Raw genomic sequence first — 15,998 nt, 5'->3', positions numbered from 1 at the left:
TTTCTAGTATACAAACACAAGATAAATACGGTGTTTACTACTGGTAAACCCCCTGTAATGTGTAGTATGTTGTTTCTAGTATACAAACACAAGATAAATATGGTGTTTACTACTGGTAAACCCCTGTAATGTGTAGTGTGTTGTTTCTAGTATACAAACACAAGATAAATACGGTGTTTACTACTGGTAAACCCCCTGTAATGTGTAGTATGTTGTTTCTAGTATACAAACACAAGATAAATATGGTGTTTACTACTGGTAAAACTTATGTAATGTGTAGTGTGTTGTTTCTAGTATACAAACACAAGATAAATACGGTGTTTACTACTGGTAAACCCCCTGTAATGTGTAGTATGTTGTTTCTAGTATACAAACACAAGATAAATACGGTGTTTACTACTGGTAAACCCCCTGTAATGTGTAGTGTGTTGTTTCTAGTATACAAACACAAGATAAATACGGTGTTTACTACTGGTAAACCCCCTGTAATGTGTAGTATGTTGTTTCTAGTATACAAACACAAGATAAATATGGTGTTTACTACTGGTAAACCCCCTGTAATGTGTAGTATGTTGTTTCTAGTATACAAAGACAAGATAAATACGGTCTTTACTACTGGTAAACCCCCTGTAATGTGTAGTATGTTGTTTCTAGTATACAAACACAAGATAAATACGGTGTTTACTACTGGTAAACCCCCTGTAATGTGTAGTATGTTGTTTCTAGTATACAAACACAAGATAAATACGGTGTTTACTACTGGTAAACCCCCTGTAATGTGTAGTATGCTGTTTCTAGTATACAAACACAAGATAAATACGGTGTTTACTACTGGTAAACCCCCTGTAATGTGTAGTATGTTGTTTCTAGTATACAAACACAAGATAAATATGGTGTTTACTACTGGTAAACCCCCTGTAATGTGTAGTGTGTTGTTTCTAGTATACAAACACAAGATAAATACGGTGTTTACTACTGGTAAACCCCCTGTAATGTGTAGTATGTTGTTTCTAGTATACAAACACAAGATAAATATGGTGTTTACTACTGGTAAAACTTATGTAATGTGTAGTGTGTTGTTTCTAGTATACAAACACAAGATAAATACGGTGTTTACTACTGGTAAACCCCCTGTAATGTGTAGTATGTTGTTTCTAGTATACAAACACAAGATAAATACAGTGTTTACTACTGGTATACCCCCTGTAATGTGTAGTATGTTGTTTCTAGTATACAAACACAAGGTAAATACGGTGTTTACTACTGGTAAACCCCCTGTAATGTGTAGTATGTTGTTTCTAGTATACAAACACAAGATAAATATGGTGTTTACTACTGGTAAAACTTATGTAATGTGTAGTGTGTTGTTTCTAGTATACAAACACAAGATAAATACGGTGTTTACTACTGGTAAACCCCCTCTAATGTGTAGTATGTTGTTTCTAGTATACAAACACAAGATAAATACGGTGTTTACTACTGGTAAACCCCCTGTAATGTGTAGTATGTTGTTTCTAGTATACAAACACAGGATAAATACGGTGTTTACTACTGGTAAACCCCCTGTAATGTGTAGTATGTTGTTTCTAGTATACAAACACAAGATAAATACGGTGTTTACTACTGGTAAACCCCCTGTAATGTGTAGTATGTTGTTTCTAGTATACAAACATAAGATAAATATGGTGTTTACTACTGGTAAACCCCCTGTAATGTGTAGTATGTTGTTTCTAGTATACAAACACAAGATAAATACGGTGTTTACTACTGGTAAACCCCCTGTAATGTGTAGTATGTTGTTTCTAGTATACAAACACAAGATAAATACGGTGTTTACTACTGGTAAACCCCCTGTAATGTGTAGTATGTTGTTTCTAGTATACAAACACAAGATAAATATGGTGTTTACTGCTGGTAAACCCCCTGTAATGTGTAGTTTTTAAGTGCCATATTTAAGCACATGGCAAGTTGTTATCCACATTTTAGATTTATTATTTTTAATAAACGTGCATAAGAGATTGTTCTTTCTCACAAACAATTTAAAATTAATGTAAAACCTTTATTCGAGATCTATGTATATTTAACCCGACCAATTGTAATGTTCAGTACATTTGTTGGAAAAGCATTTCAGGACGTTTAATATGAAACTTTTGTTTAATAATTGAATATGCTTAACTAAAGAAAGACATTCTGTCATGTACATGTGCTTAAAGATAGGAAGGCCAAAGTTATCGTGTCCAGTTCAGCTTGTTGGACAAATAATAGCTACACGGTGTGTTCGGGAGAAGAGAAATATACTACCATTAATATTTTATGCTAAAGAACTTTTTAGCATAAGTTTTTTTTAGGAACACGCATTTTTCACTTGGAAGATACTTGAAGGATACCATGGAACGTCTTCAGTTGATCCCCAAGTTGAAAGATACTATAGAACGTGTTCAGTTGATTCCCCAAGTTGAAGGATACCATGGAACGTCTTCAGTTGATCTCCCAAGTTGAAGGATACCATGGAACGTGTTCAGTTGATCCACCAAGTTGAAGGATACCATGGAACGTCTTCAGTTGATCCCTCAAGTTGAAAGATACTATGGAATGTCTTCAGTTGATCCCCAAGTTGAAAGATACTATGGAATGTCTTCAGTTGACCCCCCAAGTTGAAAGATACTATGGAATGTCTTCACTTGATCCCCCAAGTTGAAGGATACCATGGAACGTCTTCACTTGATTTCTAAAGTTGAAAGATACAATGGAATGTCTTCAGTTGATCCCTCAAGTTGAAAGATACTATGGAATGTCTTCAGTTGATTCCCCAAGGTGAAAGATACTATGGAATGTCTTCAGTTGACCCCCCCAAGTTGAAGGATACCATGGAACGTGTTCAGTTGATCCCCCAAGTTGCAAGATACTATGGAACGTGTTCAGTTGATCCCTCAAGTTGAAAGATACTATTGAATGTCTTCAGTCGATCCCCCAAGTTGAAGGATACCATGGAACGTCTTCAGTTGATCCCTGAAGTTGAAAGATACTATGGAATGTCTTCAGTTGATCCCCCAAGTTGAAAGATACTATGGAACGTGTTCAGTTGATCCCTCAAGTTGAAAGATACTATGGAATGTCTTCAGTTGATCCCTCAAGTTGAAAGATACTATGGAATGTCTTCAGTTGATCCCCCAAGTTGAAAGATACTATGTAATGTCTTCAGTTGATCCCTCAAGTTGAAAGATACTATGGAATATCTTCAGTTGATCCCTCAAGTTGAAAGATACTATGGAATGTCTTCAGTTGATCCCTCAAGTTGAAAGATACTATGTAATGTCTTCACTTGATTTCTAAAGTTGAAAGATACAATGGAATGTCTTCAGTTGATCCCTCAAGTTGAAAGATACTATGGAATGTCTTCAGTTGATCCCCCAAGTTGAAAGATACTATGGAATGTCTTCAGTTGGTCCCTCAAGTTAAAAAATATCATGGAACATCTGATTTTTTGATTGTTAGTAAACAAGTCTATTCTCTCCATCTTCTGTAGCTCATTTCTCAATCGAAGGACTTTTGGACCGTGTTAACCACTTATTTAATCATGCTAACTAGCTGGACTTACGAACAAAATAAGTAGGTCAATCTTATGTATATTCTAGCCACAAACACGCATTGCTCTTAGGTTGTCCAGGGATATCTAATTATGTTGTGTATTTTTAAAAGGTTAACTGTTTAAGGCCATTAAAACTGTCAGTTTAAAATAATGCTAGTGTGCATGTTTAATATGGAACATAAACATGCGAGTGTAGATACAAATTACGCCCATACTGATGTGAGTTGAATACAGAAATATGAATATCAAACAAAAAGGCTACAACCAGAGTATAAGGTATTAGTGAATAGTTCGATTCAAAAACAGTTTCGTTAGACCAAAGTCACGAGAGAAATGAATCATGACAGATTGAAGGCTCTTGTAGAGAACATCGTTTAACATCAGTTACATTCTAAGTAACCAGGCTTGTTTCAAAATAGCCTCTCAACTTTTGCAAAGACGTTGCATGTGACTACAGTTTGTGTGCCTCAGAGCAAATGCTATTAACTTGAAACTTAGGATTTCCATGCATGAACAACTACCGAAAACGCTAACATATATATAATATACTGTTTAAGTGACTCCCAGCTCACGTGTTTGTGTATAAACCTTCATCAAATTCAAACTTATTTTAAATGTTGCTATTGAAATCGAACTATTTTGTCGCATGTAAATACTGAAATGGTTGTAGTTATTCATTATGTGATCACACTTGTATTTCTGATTTATATACATACATGATCCTTCAAGGTATTATCTCCTGCTGTAGTTACGATGAAGTGTTACTCTGTTATTATTATGATAGGGTTATTCTGTTACTGTTACGATGAAGTGTTACTCTGTTATTATTATGATAGGGTTATTCTGTTACTGTTACGATGAAGTGTTATTCTGTTATTATTATCATAGGGTTATTCTGTTACTGTTACGATGAAGTGTTATTCTGTTATTATTATATTAGGGTTATTCTGTTACTGTTACGATGAAGTGTTATTCTGTTATTATTATCATAGGGTTATTCTGTTACTGTTACGATGAAGTGTTATTCTGTTATTATTATATTAGGGTTATTCTGTTACTGTTACGATGAAGTGTTATTCTGTTATTATTATCATAGGGTTTATTCTGTTACTGTTACGATGAAGTGTTATTCTGTTATTATTATGATAGGGTTATTCTGTTACTGTTACGATGAAGTGTTATTCTGTTATTATTATGATAGGGTTATTCTGTTACTGTTACGATGAAGTGTTATTCTGTTATTATTATGATAGGGTTTATTCTCTTACTGTTACGATGAAGTGTTATTCTGTTATTATTATCATAGGTTTACTCTGTTACTGTTACGATGAAGTGTTATTCTGTTATTATTATCATAGGGTTTATTCTGTTACTGTTACGATGAAGTGTTATTTTGTTATTATTATGATAGGGTTATTCTGTTACTGTTACGATGAAGTGTTATTCTGTTATTATTATCATAGGGTTTATTCTGTTACTGTTACGATGAAGTGTTATTTTGTTATTATTATGATAGGGTTATTCTGTTACTGTTACGATGAAGTGTTATTCTGTTATTATTATGATAGGGTTATTCTGTTACTGTTACGATGAAGTGTTATTCTGTTATTATTATCATAGGTTTACTCTGTTACTGTTACGATGAAGTGTTATTCTGTTATTATTATCATAGGTTTACTCTGTTACTGTTACGATGAAGTGTTATTCTGTTATTATTATCATAGGGTTTATTCTGTTACTGTTACGATGAAGTGTTATTCTGTTATTATTATCATAGGTTTACTCTGTTACTGTTACGATCAAGTGTTATTCTGTTATTATAATCATAGGGTTATTCTGTTACTGTTACGATGAAGTGTTATTGTGTTATTATTATCATAGGGTTTATTCTGTTACTGTTACGATGAAGTGTTATTCTGTTATTATTATCATAGGTTTGCTCTGTTACTGTTACGATCAAGTGTTATTCTGTTATTATTATCATAGGGTTATTCTCTTAGTGTTACGATGAAGTGTTATTCTGTTATTATTATATTAGGGTTATTCTGTTACTGTTACGATGAAGTGTTATTCTGTTATTATTATATTAGGGTTATTCTGTTACTGTTACGATGAAGTGTTATTGTGTTATTATTATCATAGGGTTATTCTGTTACTGTTACGATGAAGTGTTATTCTGTTATTATTATGATAGGGTTATTCTGTTACTGTTACGATGAAGTGTTATTCTGTTATTATTATGATAGGGTTATTCTGTTACTGTTACGATGAAGTGTTATTCTGTTACTGTTACGATGAAGTGTTATTCTGTTACTGTTACGATGAAGTGTTATTCTGTTATTATTATGATAGGGTTATTCTGTTACTGTTACGATGAAGTGTTATTCTGTTATTATTATGATAGGGTTATTCTGTTACTGTTACGATGAAGTGTTATTCTGTTACTGTTACGATGAAGTGTTATTCTGTTACTGTTACGATGAAGTGTTATTCTGTTATTATTATCATAGGGTTATTCTGTTACTGTTACGATGAAGTGTTATTGTGTTATTATTATCATAGGGTTATTCTGTTACTGTTACGATGAAGTGTTATTCTGTTATTATTATCATAGGTTTACTCTGTTACTGTTACGATCAAGTGTTATTCTGTTATTATTATCATAGGGTTATTCTGTTACTGTTACGATGAAGTGTTATTGTGTTATTATTATCATAGGGTTATTCTGTTACTGTTACGATGAAGTGTTATTCTGTTATTATTATCATAGGTTTACTCTGTTACTGTTACGATGAAGTGTTATTCTGTTATTATTATGATAGGGTTATTCTGTTACTGTTACGATGAAGTGTTATTCTGTTACTATTACGATGAAGTGTTATTCTGTTATTATTATCATAGGGTTTATTCTGTTACTGTTACGATGAAGTGTTATTCTGTTATTATTATCATAGGGTTATTCTGTTACTGTTACGATGAAGTGTTATTCTGTTATTATTATCATAGGGTTATTCTGTTACTATTACGATGAAGTGTTATTCTGTTATTATTATCATAGGGTTATTCTGTTACTATTACGATGAAGTGTTATTCTGTTATTATTATCATAGGTTTACTCTGTTACTGTTACGATGAAGTGTTATTCTGTTATTATTATCATAGGGTTATTCTCTTAGTGTTACGATGAAGTGTTATTCTGTTATTATTATCATAGGTTTACTCTGTTACTGTTACGATGAAGTGTTATTCTGTTATTATTATCATAGGGTTATTCTGTTACTGTTACGATGAAGTGTTATTCTGTTATTATTATATTAGGGTTATTCTGTTACTGTTACGTAGTAAACATTAACGATTTAGTACTAACTTGTTTTCAACGACGGATGAAATCTGTTCACTGTGTTCTAACAAGATATTTATATATAAAATAAACATAAGGTTTTCACCTTCTCTTATTGCATATACGTAGCAACAACCCAATGCAAATACACGTAAGTGTCATGTTTTGTAATTGTAACATTTCACCATATCTACACCACAGAGTACATGTCAGTGTTATGTTTTGTAATAGTAACATTCCACCATATTTTCACCACAGAATACATGTCAGTGTTATGTTTTGTAATAGTAACATTCCACCATATCTTCACCATAGAATACATATCAGTGTAATATTAAGTAATCGTAACATTCCATCATATCTACACCAGAGAATACATGTCAGTGTTATGTTTTGTAATAGTAACATTCCACCCTATCTTCACCACAGAATACAAGTCAGTGTTATGTTTTGTAATAGTAACATTCCACCATATCTTCACCACAGAATACAAGTCAGTGTTATGTTTTGTAATAGTAACATTCCATCATATCTTCACCACAGAATACAAGTCAGTGTTATGTTTTGTAATAGTAACATTCCACCATATCTTCACCACAGAATACATGTCAGTGTTATGTTTTGTAATCGTAACATTCCATCATATCTTCACCACAGAATACATATCAGTGTAATATTAAGTAATCGTAACATTCCATCATATCTTCACCACAGAATACAAGTCAGTGTTATGTTTTGTAATAGTAACATTCCACCATATCTTCACCACAGAATACATATCAGTGTTATGTTTTGTAATAGTAACATTCCACCATATATACACCACAGAATACAAGTCAGTGTTATGTTTTGTAATAGTAACATTCCACCATATCTTCACTACAGAATACATATCAGTGTAATATTAAGTAATCGTAACATTCCATCATATCTTCACCACAGAATACATGTCAGTGTTATGTTTTGTAATAGTAACATTCCACCATATCTTCACCACAGAATACAAGTCAGTGTTATGTTTTGTAATAGTAACATTCCATCATATCTACACCAGAGAATACAAGTCAGTGTTATGTTTTGTAATAGTAACATTCCACCATATTTTCACCACAGAATACATGTCAGTGTTAAGTTTTGTAATCGTAACATTCAATCATATCTACACCAGAAAATACAAGTCAGTGTTATGTTTTCGAACATTGCACTATATCTACATCACAGAAAATGTGTCAGTGTTATGTTTTGGAACATCCCACCATCAACACGTCACATAATACACTTCTGTTATGATTTGAGACATTCTATCATTTCTACATCATAGAATACATATCAGTGTTATGTTCTGGAACATTTCATCATCTCTACATCAGAGAAAACATGTTATGTTTTGGAACATCCCCCCACCTCTACATCACGGAATAGATGTTATGTTTTGGAACATTCTACCATTTCTTTATCACTGAATACATGTCAATGTTATGTTTTGGGACATCCCACTATCTCTATATCACAGAAAACATGCTATGTTTTGGAACATTCTACCATCTCTACATCACAGGATACATGTCAGTGTTATGATTTGAAGCATTCTAGTATCTCTACATCAGGGAATACATGTCATTGTTATGTTTTGGGACACTCCACCATCTCTACATCACAGAATAAATGTCAGTGCTACTTTTTGGGACATCCAACCTGCTCTCCATAACAGAATACATGTTATGTTTTGGAACATTCTACCATCTCTACATCACAGGATACATGTCAGTGTTATGATTTGAAGCATTCTAGTATCTCTACATCAGGGAATACATGTCATTGTTATGTTTTGGGACACTCCACCATCTCTACATCACAGAATAAATGTCAGTGCTACTTTTTGGGACATCCAACCTGCTCTCCATAACAGAATACATGTTATGTTTTGGGCCATCCTACCATCTCTATATCACAAAATACATGTTATGTTTTGGAACATCCTACTATTTCTACATTACGGAACACATGTCTATTATGATTTGGAACATTCTCCCATCTCTACATCACGGAATGCACATCAGTGTTATGTTTTGGAACATTTCACCATCTCTACATCACAGAATACACGTCAATGTTTTATTTTTGTGATATCCTACCATGTGTACATCACAGAATACATGTGTGTTATGTTTTGGAACATTCCACCATCTCTATATCAGAGAATACATGTTGGTGTTATGTTTTGGAACATCCCACTATCTCTACGTCACAGAATGTATTGTCAGTGTTATGTTTATGGAAATTCCAACATCTCTACATCACTTAATGCATCTTACAACTATAATTATAATAAAGGTATTGCATATATTCTCTCGGAATTGGACCACTGGAGCTAAGAACCCCTGGATCTCATGCACCTTAACTTGGTCTGGTTGAAGAAACCAATTGATACAATACGATATCTTACAGGTATAATAGAAAGCAGTCGTTTTAAAATAATTAATTAAATACCTAATTTTCGTTTCTGATTTTGATAAAGCTTACCTTTATCTCTGTAGTCTGTGATCATGTTGGTGTTTCGTGAAGAGAAACCCTGAAGACGAGGTTAAGGCATGGCAATTTTGGCACAGTCGACAGCACAGTGTAAAACAGCGGATTTTAGATGCCGGTATGAACCTAATGAAATGAAAAACATTGGAGATTTCATATAAGTGTTTTGTTTCTGGTAACATATATGATATGTCTATGAAATCGAATGTTGGTTTGATTTTTATCTAGATTGAATTTAAGCTTGAATCTTACTCATACAACTAGGACTAACTCAGAATTCATAAACATTTTAAACAGTAAACCCACCATGAAAACTATAACTGGACAAAGAAAACTACGTATTTTATTTCAATTACAATTATAACTGGTTATTACTATGTGAAGAATTTAACTAGGCCCGCCCGTAGAGGCTCAGTGATAAGTCCAGAGACTTATAACGCTAATACCTGGATATCGATACCTGTGGTGGGCACAGCACAGATAACTAATTGTGTACTTAACTGCGAACAAAGAAATCAATCAGTATGGATATTTAAATAGTGAAGTGTGAAAGAACATTGTGAGAAATTATTGCTATAAGACTGACAAAATTATATCAAAGTTAAAGTAAGCTGTATTACAATCTATGTGTACAAAGTTTTTAAAATTAACAAAAACCACTATAACTACCCGTATTTCTAATCTACTTAAATAATGAATATTGATTTAACAGACACGAAGAACAGTTCTGGAATAATAGGCCAAGTAGAAGAGATTACACATAACGCCATAGCTATTTACTGGAATCCTCTTGGAAGTCCGGCAAAGGTAAATGAACAATCGAAATTAGGCCTTTGTGAAACCTTAGACACCATCAAGAATTGTTATTATATATTAGTTTGTTATTGTTATTTAATCTATATTATTTATTTCTGGTTTACTTTTTCAGTTTATTAAGAATTTAGAAAGAAACCTAAAAATATAATATAAAGACGCCCCTAGCGGTAAAATACACGTCTTTTACCCCACGTTCTGGTATTTATTATTATCATTATAGTACTTTGAAATATACATTAGATACAAATGATGTAAATTTAAAACTGGTCTTTAATCTGACCGACTCTACATATAAGGAAGTGCAGTTATGGATTTATTTTATTATTGTTAAATACAAAAACTACGTGCAAACTGCATTTTATTTTACGATTTATTCTGGAGTTTATCTGTTGTTATTTGCAGGTCAACGTAGCAGTACAGTGCCTTAGTACTGACTTTAGTAGTCAGAAAGGTGTCAAGGTGAGGAAGCAACTGTACATTTTAGATAACATCGTATTTCTCGTAGTTAATTCTAAACATCCGTGACAAAGGAATGTTAATGTAATAATTACTTAATTATGTATAACTGTGTAATATATCTAACAACATTAAAACCAGGTTCTAGGTTACATATAGCTAATAAGTTACTGTTAATATGAGTTACCACGTTCCAAGCTTCATATAGCTAATAAGTTACTGTTAATATGAGTTACCACGTTCCAAGCTTCATATAGCTAACTAGTGAGTGTTGATACGAGTTATCAGATTCTAGATTTGTTATACCTAACTACTAACTGTTAATATGAGTTATCAGATTCTAGATTTGTTATACCTAACTACTAACTGTTAATATGAGTTATCAGATTCTAGATTTGTTATACCTAACTACTAACTGTTATATGAGTTATCAGATTCTAGACTTGTTACACCTAACTACTAACTGTTAATATGAGTTATCAGATTCTAGATTTGTTATACCTAACTACTAACTGTTAATATGAGTTATCAGATTCTAGATTTGTTATACCTAACTACTAACTGTTAATATGAGTTATCAGATTTTAGACTTGTTACACCTAACTACTAATTGTTAATATGAGTTATCAGATTCTAGATTTGTTATACCTAACTACTAACTGTTAATATGAGCTATCAAATTCTAGATTTGTTATACCTAACTACTAACTGTTAATATGAGTTATCAGATTCTAGATTTGTTATACCTGACTAGTAACTGTTAATATGAGCTATCACGTTCTAGGCTTCACATAACTAACTTGTAACTGTTAATATGAGCTATCACGTTCTAGGCTTCACATAACTAACTTGTAACTGTTAATATGAGCTATCACGTTTTAGGCTTCATACGGTTACCAGTACAAGGATTTTCAGTATATTTTTGTCTAAACTGCCCCCTGGGTCAAGTTTGGACTCCTCGAGGTATTGGATTTCTGTAACATCTTAAAAGTTACATCCAGTTGTTCAAGTTTTGCGAATTGTCGCGCACTGTGTTATATCTTGTTCCTGTGGCTTTGAAGATTGACCACAGGTTAGAACCCGTCAGTTAAATTGGATAATCATTAGAACGTTACGTCAGCGCGTTTGTAACTCAATCAAAAACATACAAGTCATTTCGTGGAGTAATAGGAGCGGGAGTTATTATTGACTGAATATCCCATTTTATTATAATACACGTGAGTGAACATTGACCCGAGAACTCTCACAGTATAGTTCAAATTAGTTATTATTGACTGAATATCCCATTTTATTATAATACACGTGAGTGAACATTGACCCGAGAACTCTCACGGTATAGTTCAAATTACGTAGGGAAGAGACAATTTCGTGCTTTTTTTAAACTTTTGCATTAAAATACATGATTACACTCATAATCTTCGTAGGTTACGATGTTTTTTTACGAAACATAAACTGATCTGCAAAGGTTTTATCTTAATTTCTCTATGGATACCGATTTTAGTAAAACAATATTCGTAATAATAATCGGGTCTTGATTTTTCGCAACACTTGAAATTCCTGTCGGTACATCTCACAGTTTTAATTATTTCATACCATATGTATAACGCGATTATAAATATTAGCACTTTGTACTTTTGTGACAAATGTTGCATATAGGTAAAGGTAACTACTTTTAATTAGGCTTAACTACATATTTAATAAATGCGGTATAAAAATGCGTTTTTTTTTACTTTAAGCCTCAAGTATTTAAATAAAAAATATTTAGGTCTACATAAGTATAAAGTTAGTCCATAATAGATATTCTGAGAATGATGTAGCATTTCGGTAATAGTAATGTAATTATAGAAGCACATCTTAAATGCCTACCGGTTAGTAACAACTTGTCAGATGATGAGGGATTTGTGGAGGATATAACTGTTTTACTGTTAAAACCAGACTGATTTAAACGTTCCCTAAATGAATAATAATATTCTTGCTTAACCTTTAAATTACTGACATGATTAACGACCTTTCTTGCCGGTAGGGGTCCACGTATTAAATCATTGAATAATCTTATATTTTGTTACAACATTGATTGTACAGTGGCTAATGTGATTGATCGCAACGATGTTCCTTGGTTACATTTGTTTGTGTCTTAAGGTAATAGAGACTGTGTAACCAACAAAATTTTAAGTTATAATTTGGCCTTAACCTGTGTACTAAACGTTCCTTCAAACCCCCTGTAGACACTGAATAAGGTCGTGGAACAAACATGTTTTGAAAAACCAGCATTGTTCACTTAATAGATTTACATTCTGCATTAAAACGCGTTAGGTTCACGGAACTACTAATGTATATGACATAACCCTCCAATAGTAGCAGTCGATTACATATAACTAATACAGAAGCGTCATCTTTTATAATAATTATCTAGTATTAAAAAGATCGCTAATGAGTGGATCGCTACCCTAAAGAAATATATTTGAACTTGGATCTGTAGGCTGTTCTAATTAACGTGCAAGAACTGCATGAAAAAATAAAAATAAATTATTCACTCGTAAGAAACTCAAAGGGCTACTGTTGTCTTCTAAGAATTCCCTTAACACAGGGCATCTTATAGCCAATAATCAGTGATGTCTGTTGAGAAATTTGCAAGGCTCGGCTAGAAAATATTTTACATAGAAGAGCGTTCTCCTGACGATGACCGAAGAAGGTCGAAACGTTGTTCGCTCTTCTATGTAAAATATTTCCAATAGTTCAACGGAAAGTTTCAAGGCATATAACGCTATGATTAGTGGTACGATCCCTGCAGTGGATTGAGCTCAGCTATACCATTGTCTAGCTGAACACTAAGTCACAAACAAACAGTTGGTGGTTATTTATTTTCATTCGTGTTAGCCTTTAGTTTGTTAATTTAATGTCTTTCACGGTACTTTTACTAATACGTGATACTTAGTTGTATTTCTTCTATCTTATTGTGTTTTGTTTTTTGCACTGAACGTCACGCCAGCAATGCATGTTCAGAGAGAAAGGCGAACCTTTACCTGGACATAGTTTCGATTATTCGGGTTGCTTATATATGTATGCTGATTTCAGTTTCATTTCTGTTAAGTTTTTGTCTTCATTTTGCCTTAGGGTCTGCCACTACACTTACAGATCGACACGTTTGACGACTGTAGAGAGGGGGTTAATCCCATACACCGGGGGTATTGTCAGATAAAAGTATTCTGTGACAAGGTAAGTTTTAACCATTGTACTACAGAGGTTGGAAAACAAATGTTTTTATTAGATGTGGTAAGTTTTGAATTGTGTAGGTATTCAGAACAAGTTTATTATTATAGTTTGGTTTTTCTAAGGGTGATAAAGGAACTATTCCGTATTTTACATCATATGTGCAGACTATACCGTATTTTACATCATATATACAGACACTACCGTATTTTACATCATATACAGATTATACCGTATTTTACATCATAGTTCCAAATTTTACTGTTGGTCAAATAGTCAAGTAATATGGACAGTTTAAATCGATCTTTGATAAGAAAGTTTTCTTTTTATATTTTGTTATTTACAGAAAATATAAGAGTGAGAAACGAGAAAACGATAACAAACTGATGATATTAAACAGCAAAGTCAACACTGAGACAGTTAAGTATTGGAAATAGGTCGTGGACTTTTACTGTTAAATATAAGTCAGAGATAGATCATGGATTTATACTGTTAAATATAAGTCAGAAATAGATCATGGACTTGGCTGAAAGATAGAAAAAATGAGTAAAGACATTATACACTTACAAATAAACAGAAAAAACTATTTGGTTTAAATCATATCTAAGACTCACAGTTTAAAACATATCTGTACTCTCACAGTTTAAAACATATCTGGACTCTCACAGCTTAAAACATATCTGGACTCTCACAGCTTAAAACATATCTGGACTCTCACATTTTAAAACATATCTGGACTCTCACAGATTAAAACATATCTGGACTCTCACAGATTAAAATATATCTAGACTCTCACAGCTTAAAACATATGTGGACTCTCACAGATAAAGAGACAGGTTTGGCAAACTTACAAGGTTCAACAGAAGTCTAATATAAAGAGAGTTAGGTATGGTGGACTTACAAAGTTTACCAGAAGTCAGACCAAGAGACAAGTAGATATGGTAGACTTACAAGGTTCAACAAAAGTCTAATATAAAGAGAGTTAGGTATGGTGGACTTACAAAGTTTACCAGAAGTCAGACCAAGAGACAAATAGATATGGTAGACTTACAAGGTTCAACAGAATTCATACAAACAGACAGTGACGATGACAGACGTACACATTCAACATAGTAAGATTACATAAAGATGTAAATAACAAAATCAGATATAAACAGATAACAATAACTAAACAGGATAAGAAATGTTCAAAATTGAAGATAAAACATTAAACAGAAAAACCATGACTAAACAGGATAATAAATGTTCAAAATTGAAGATAAAACATTAAACAGAGAAACCATGACTAAACAGGATAATAAATGTTCAAAGTAATGAAGATAAAACTTTAAACAGAAAACCATGACTGAACAGTATAATAAGTGTTCAAAACTTGAAGATAAAACTTTAGGAATAGCAGCAAAGAGATTTAATAACATTCAACTATTTATAATGAAGTTATTTTGTTCTACTTTATACCTGAAGAAAACATGCCAATGTTCTATCGAAACATGTAGTATACTCTCCCAAAATAAACCACTTCGTTTTGCTTATAAATTGTTGTTTGTGAACGTATTATGTTAATATACTGTACTTGAATATCAAAGAGAAGCTGGCCTAACTGTTTACAGCTAGGTAACCTGTTCTATTTTTTAGGATAAACTCATTATGTTAACATGCTGTACTTTACTTGAGTAACAAGAGAAGCTAACCTAATTAGGTAATCTGTTCTGTGTTCTAGGATAAACGCATTATGTTAACACACAGCACTTTACTTGAGTAACAAAAAGCTAGGTAACGTGTTCTGTGTTATAGGATAAACTTGTTAGAAAACCGGCTCAGAACCGTAACCTGTAGAACGGTTTTAAGAACTATTGTTGTTAAACAAGAAAGAGATAAAGGAAAATGTTTTATACAAATTTCATATAACGAAGCTGTAAGTAAAACGTAAAGATAGCGACAGTTTTTTTCCTTGCGATACATTGTATAAAATTATCTGACTATGGAAGAATTTTGTGCCGATGAATCATGTTGTTAATAAAAACATGTAACGTGCCAATTAAATGCGCCTTTATATAT

The 15,998-nt window shown here is 32.6% G+C and overlaps 1 protein-coding gene across 1 annotated transcript; it reads left to right on the top strand.

Moving 5' to 3' along the window:
• Positions 1-9,485: 9,485 nt before the first annotated feature.
• LOC143228445 (protein grainyhead-like) lies at positions 9,486-15,530 on the top strand (the record flags this gene model as incomplete). Its single annotated transcript, XM_076459704.1, has 4 exons — positions 9,486-9,576; positions 10,171-10,265; positions 10,677-10,733; positions 13,845-15,530. Coding segments are annotated over 4 exons (588 nt in total), but the record flags the coding sequence as incomplete, so codon positions are not given.
• Positions 15,531-15,998: the final 468 nt, after the last annotated feature.

The sequence above is a fragment of the Tachypleus tridentatus genome, chromosome 10, assembly GCF_004210375.1.
Source record: "Tachypleus tridentatus isolate NWPU-2018 chromosome 10, ASM421037v1, whole genome shotgun sequence".
Classification (NCBI taxonomy): domain Eukaryota; kingdom Metazoa; phylum Arthropoda; class Merostomata; order Xiphosura; family Limulidae; genus Tachypleus; species Tachypleus tridentatus.
The sequence above is the reverse complement of the archived record's forward strand: the minus strand, read 5'-3'. Positions and strand labels throughout refer to the sequence as shown.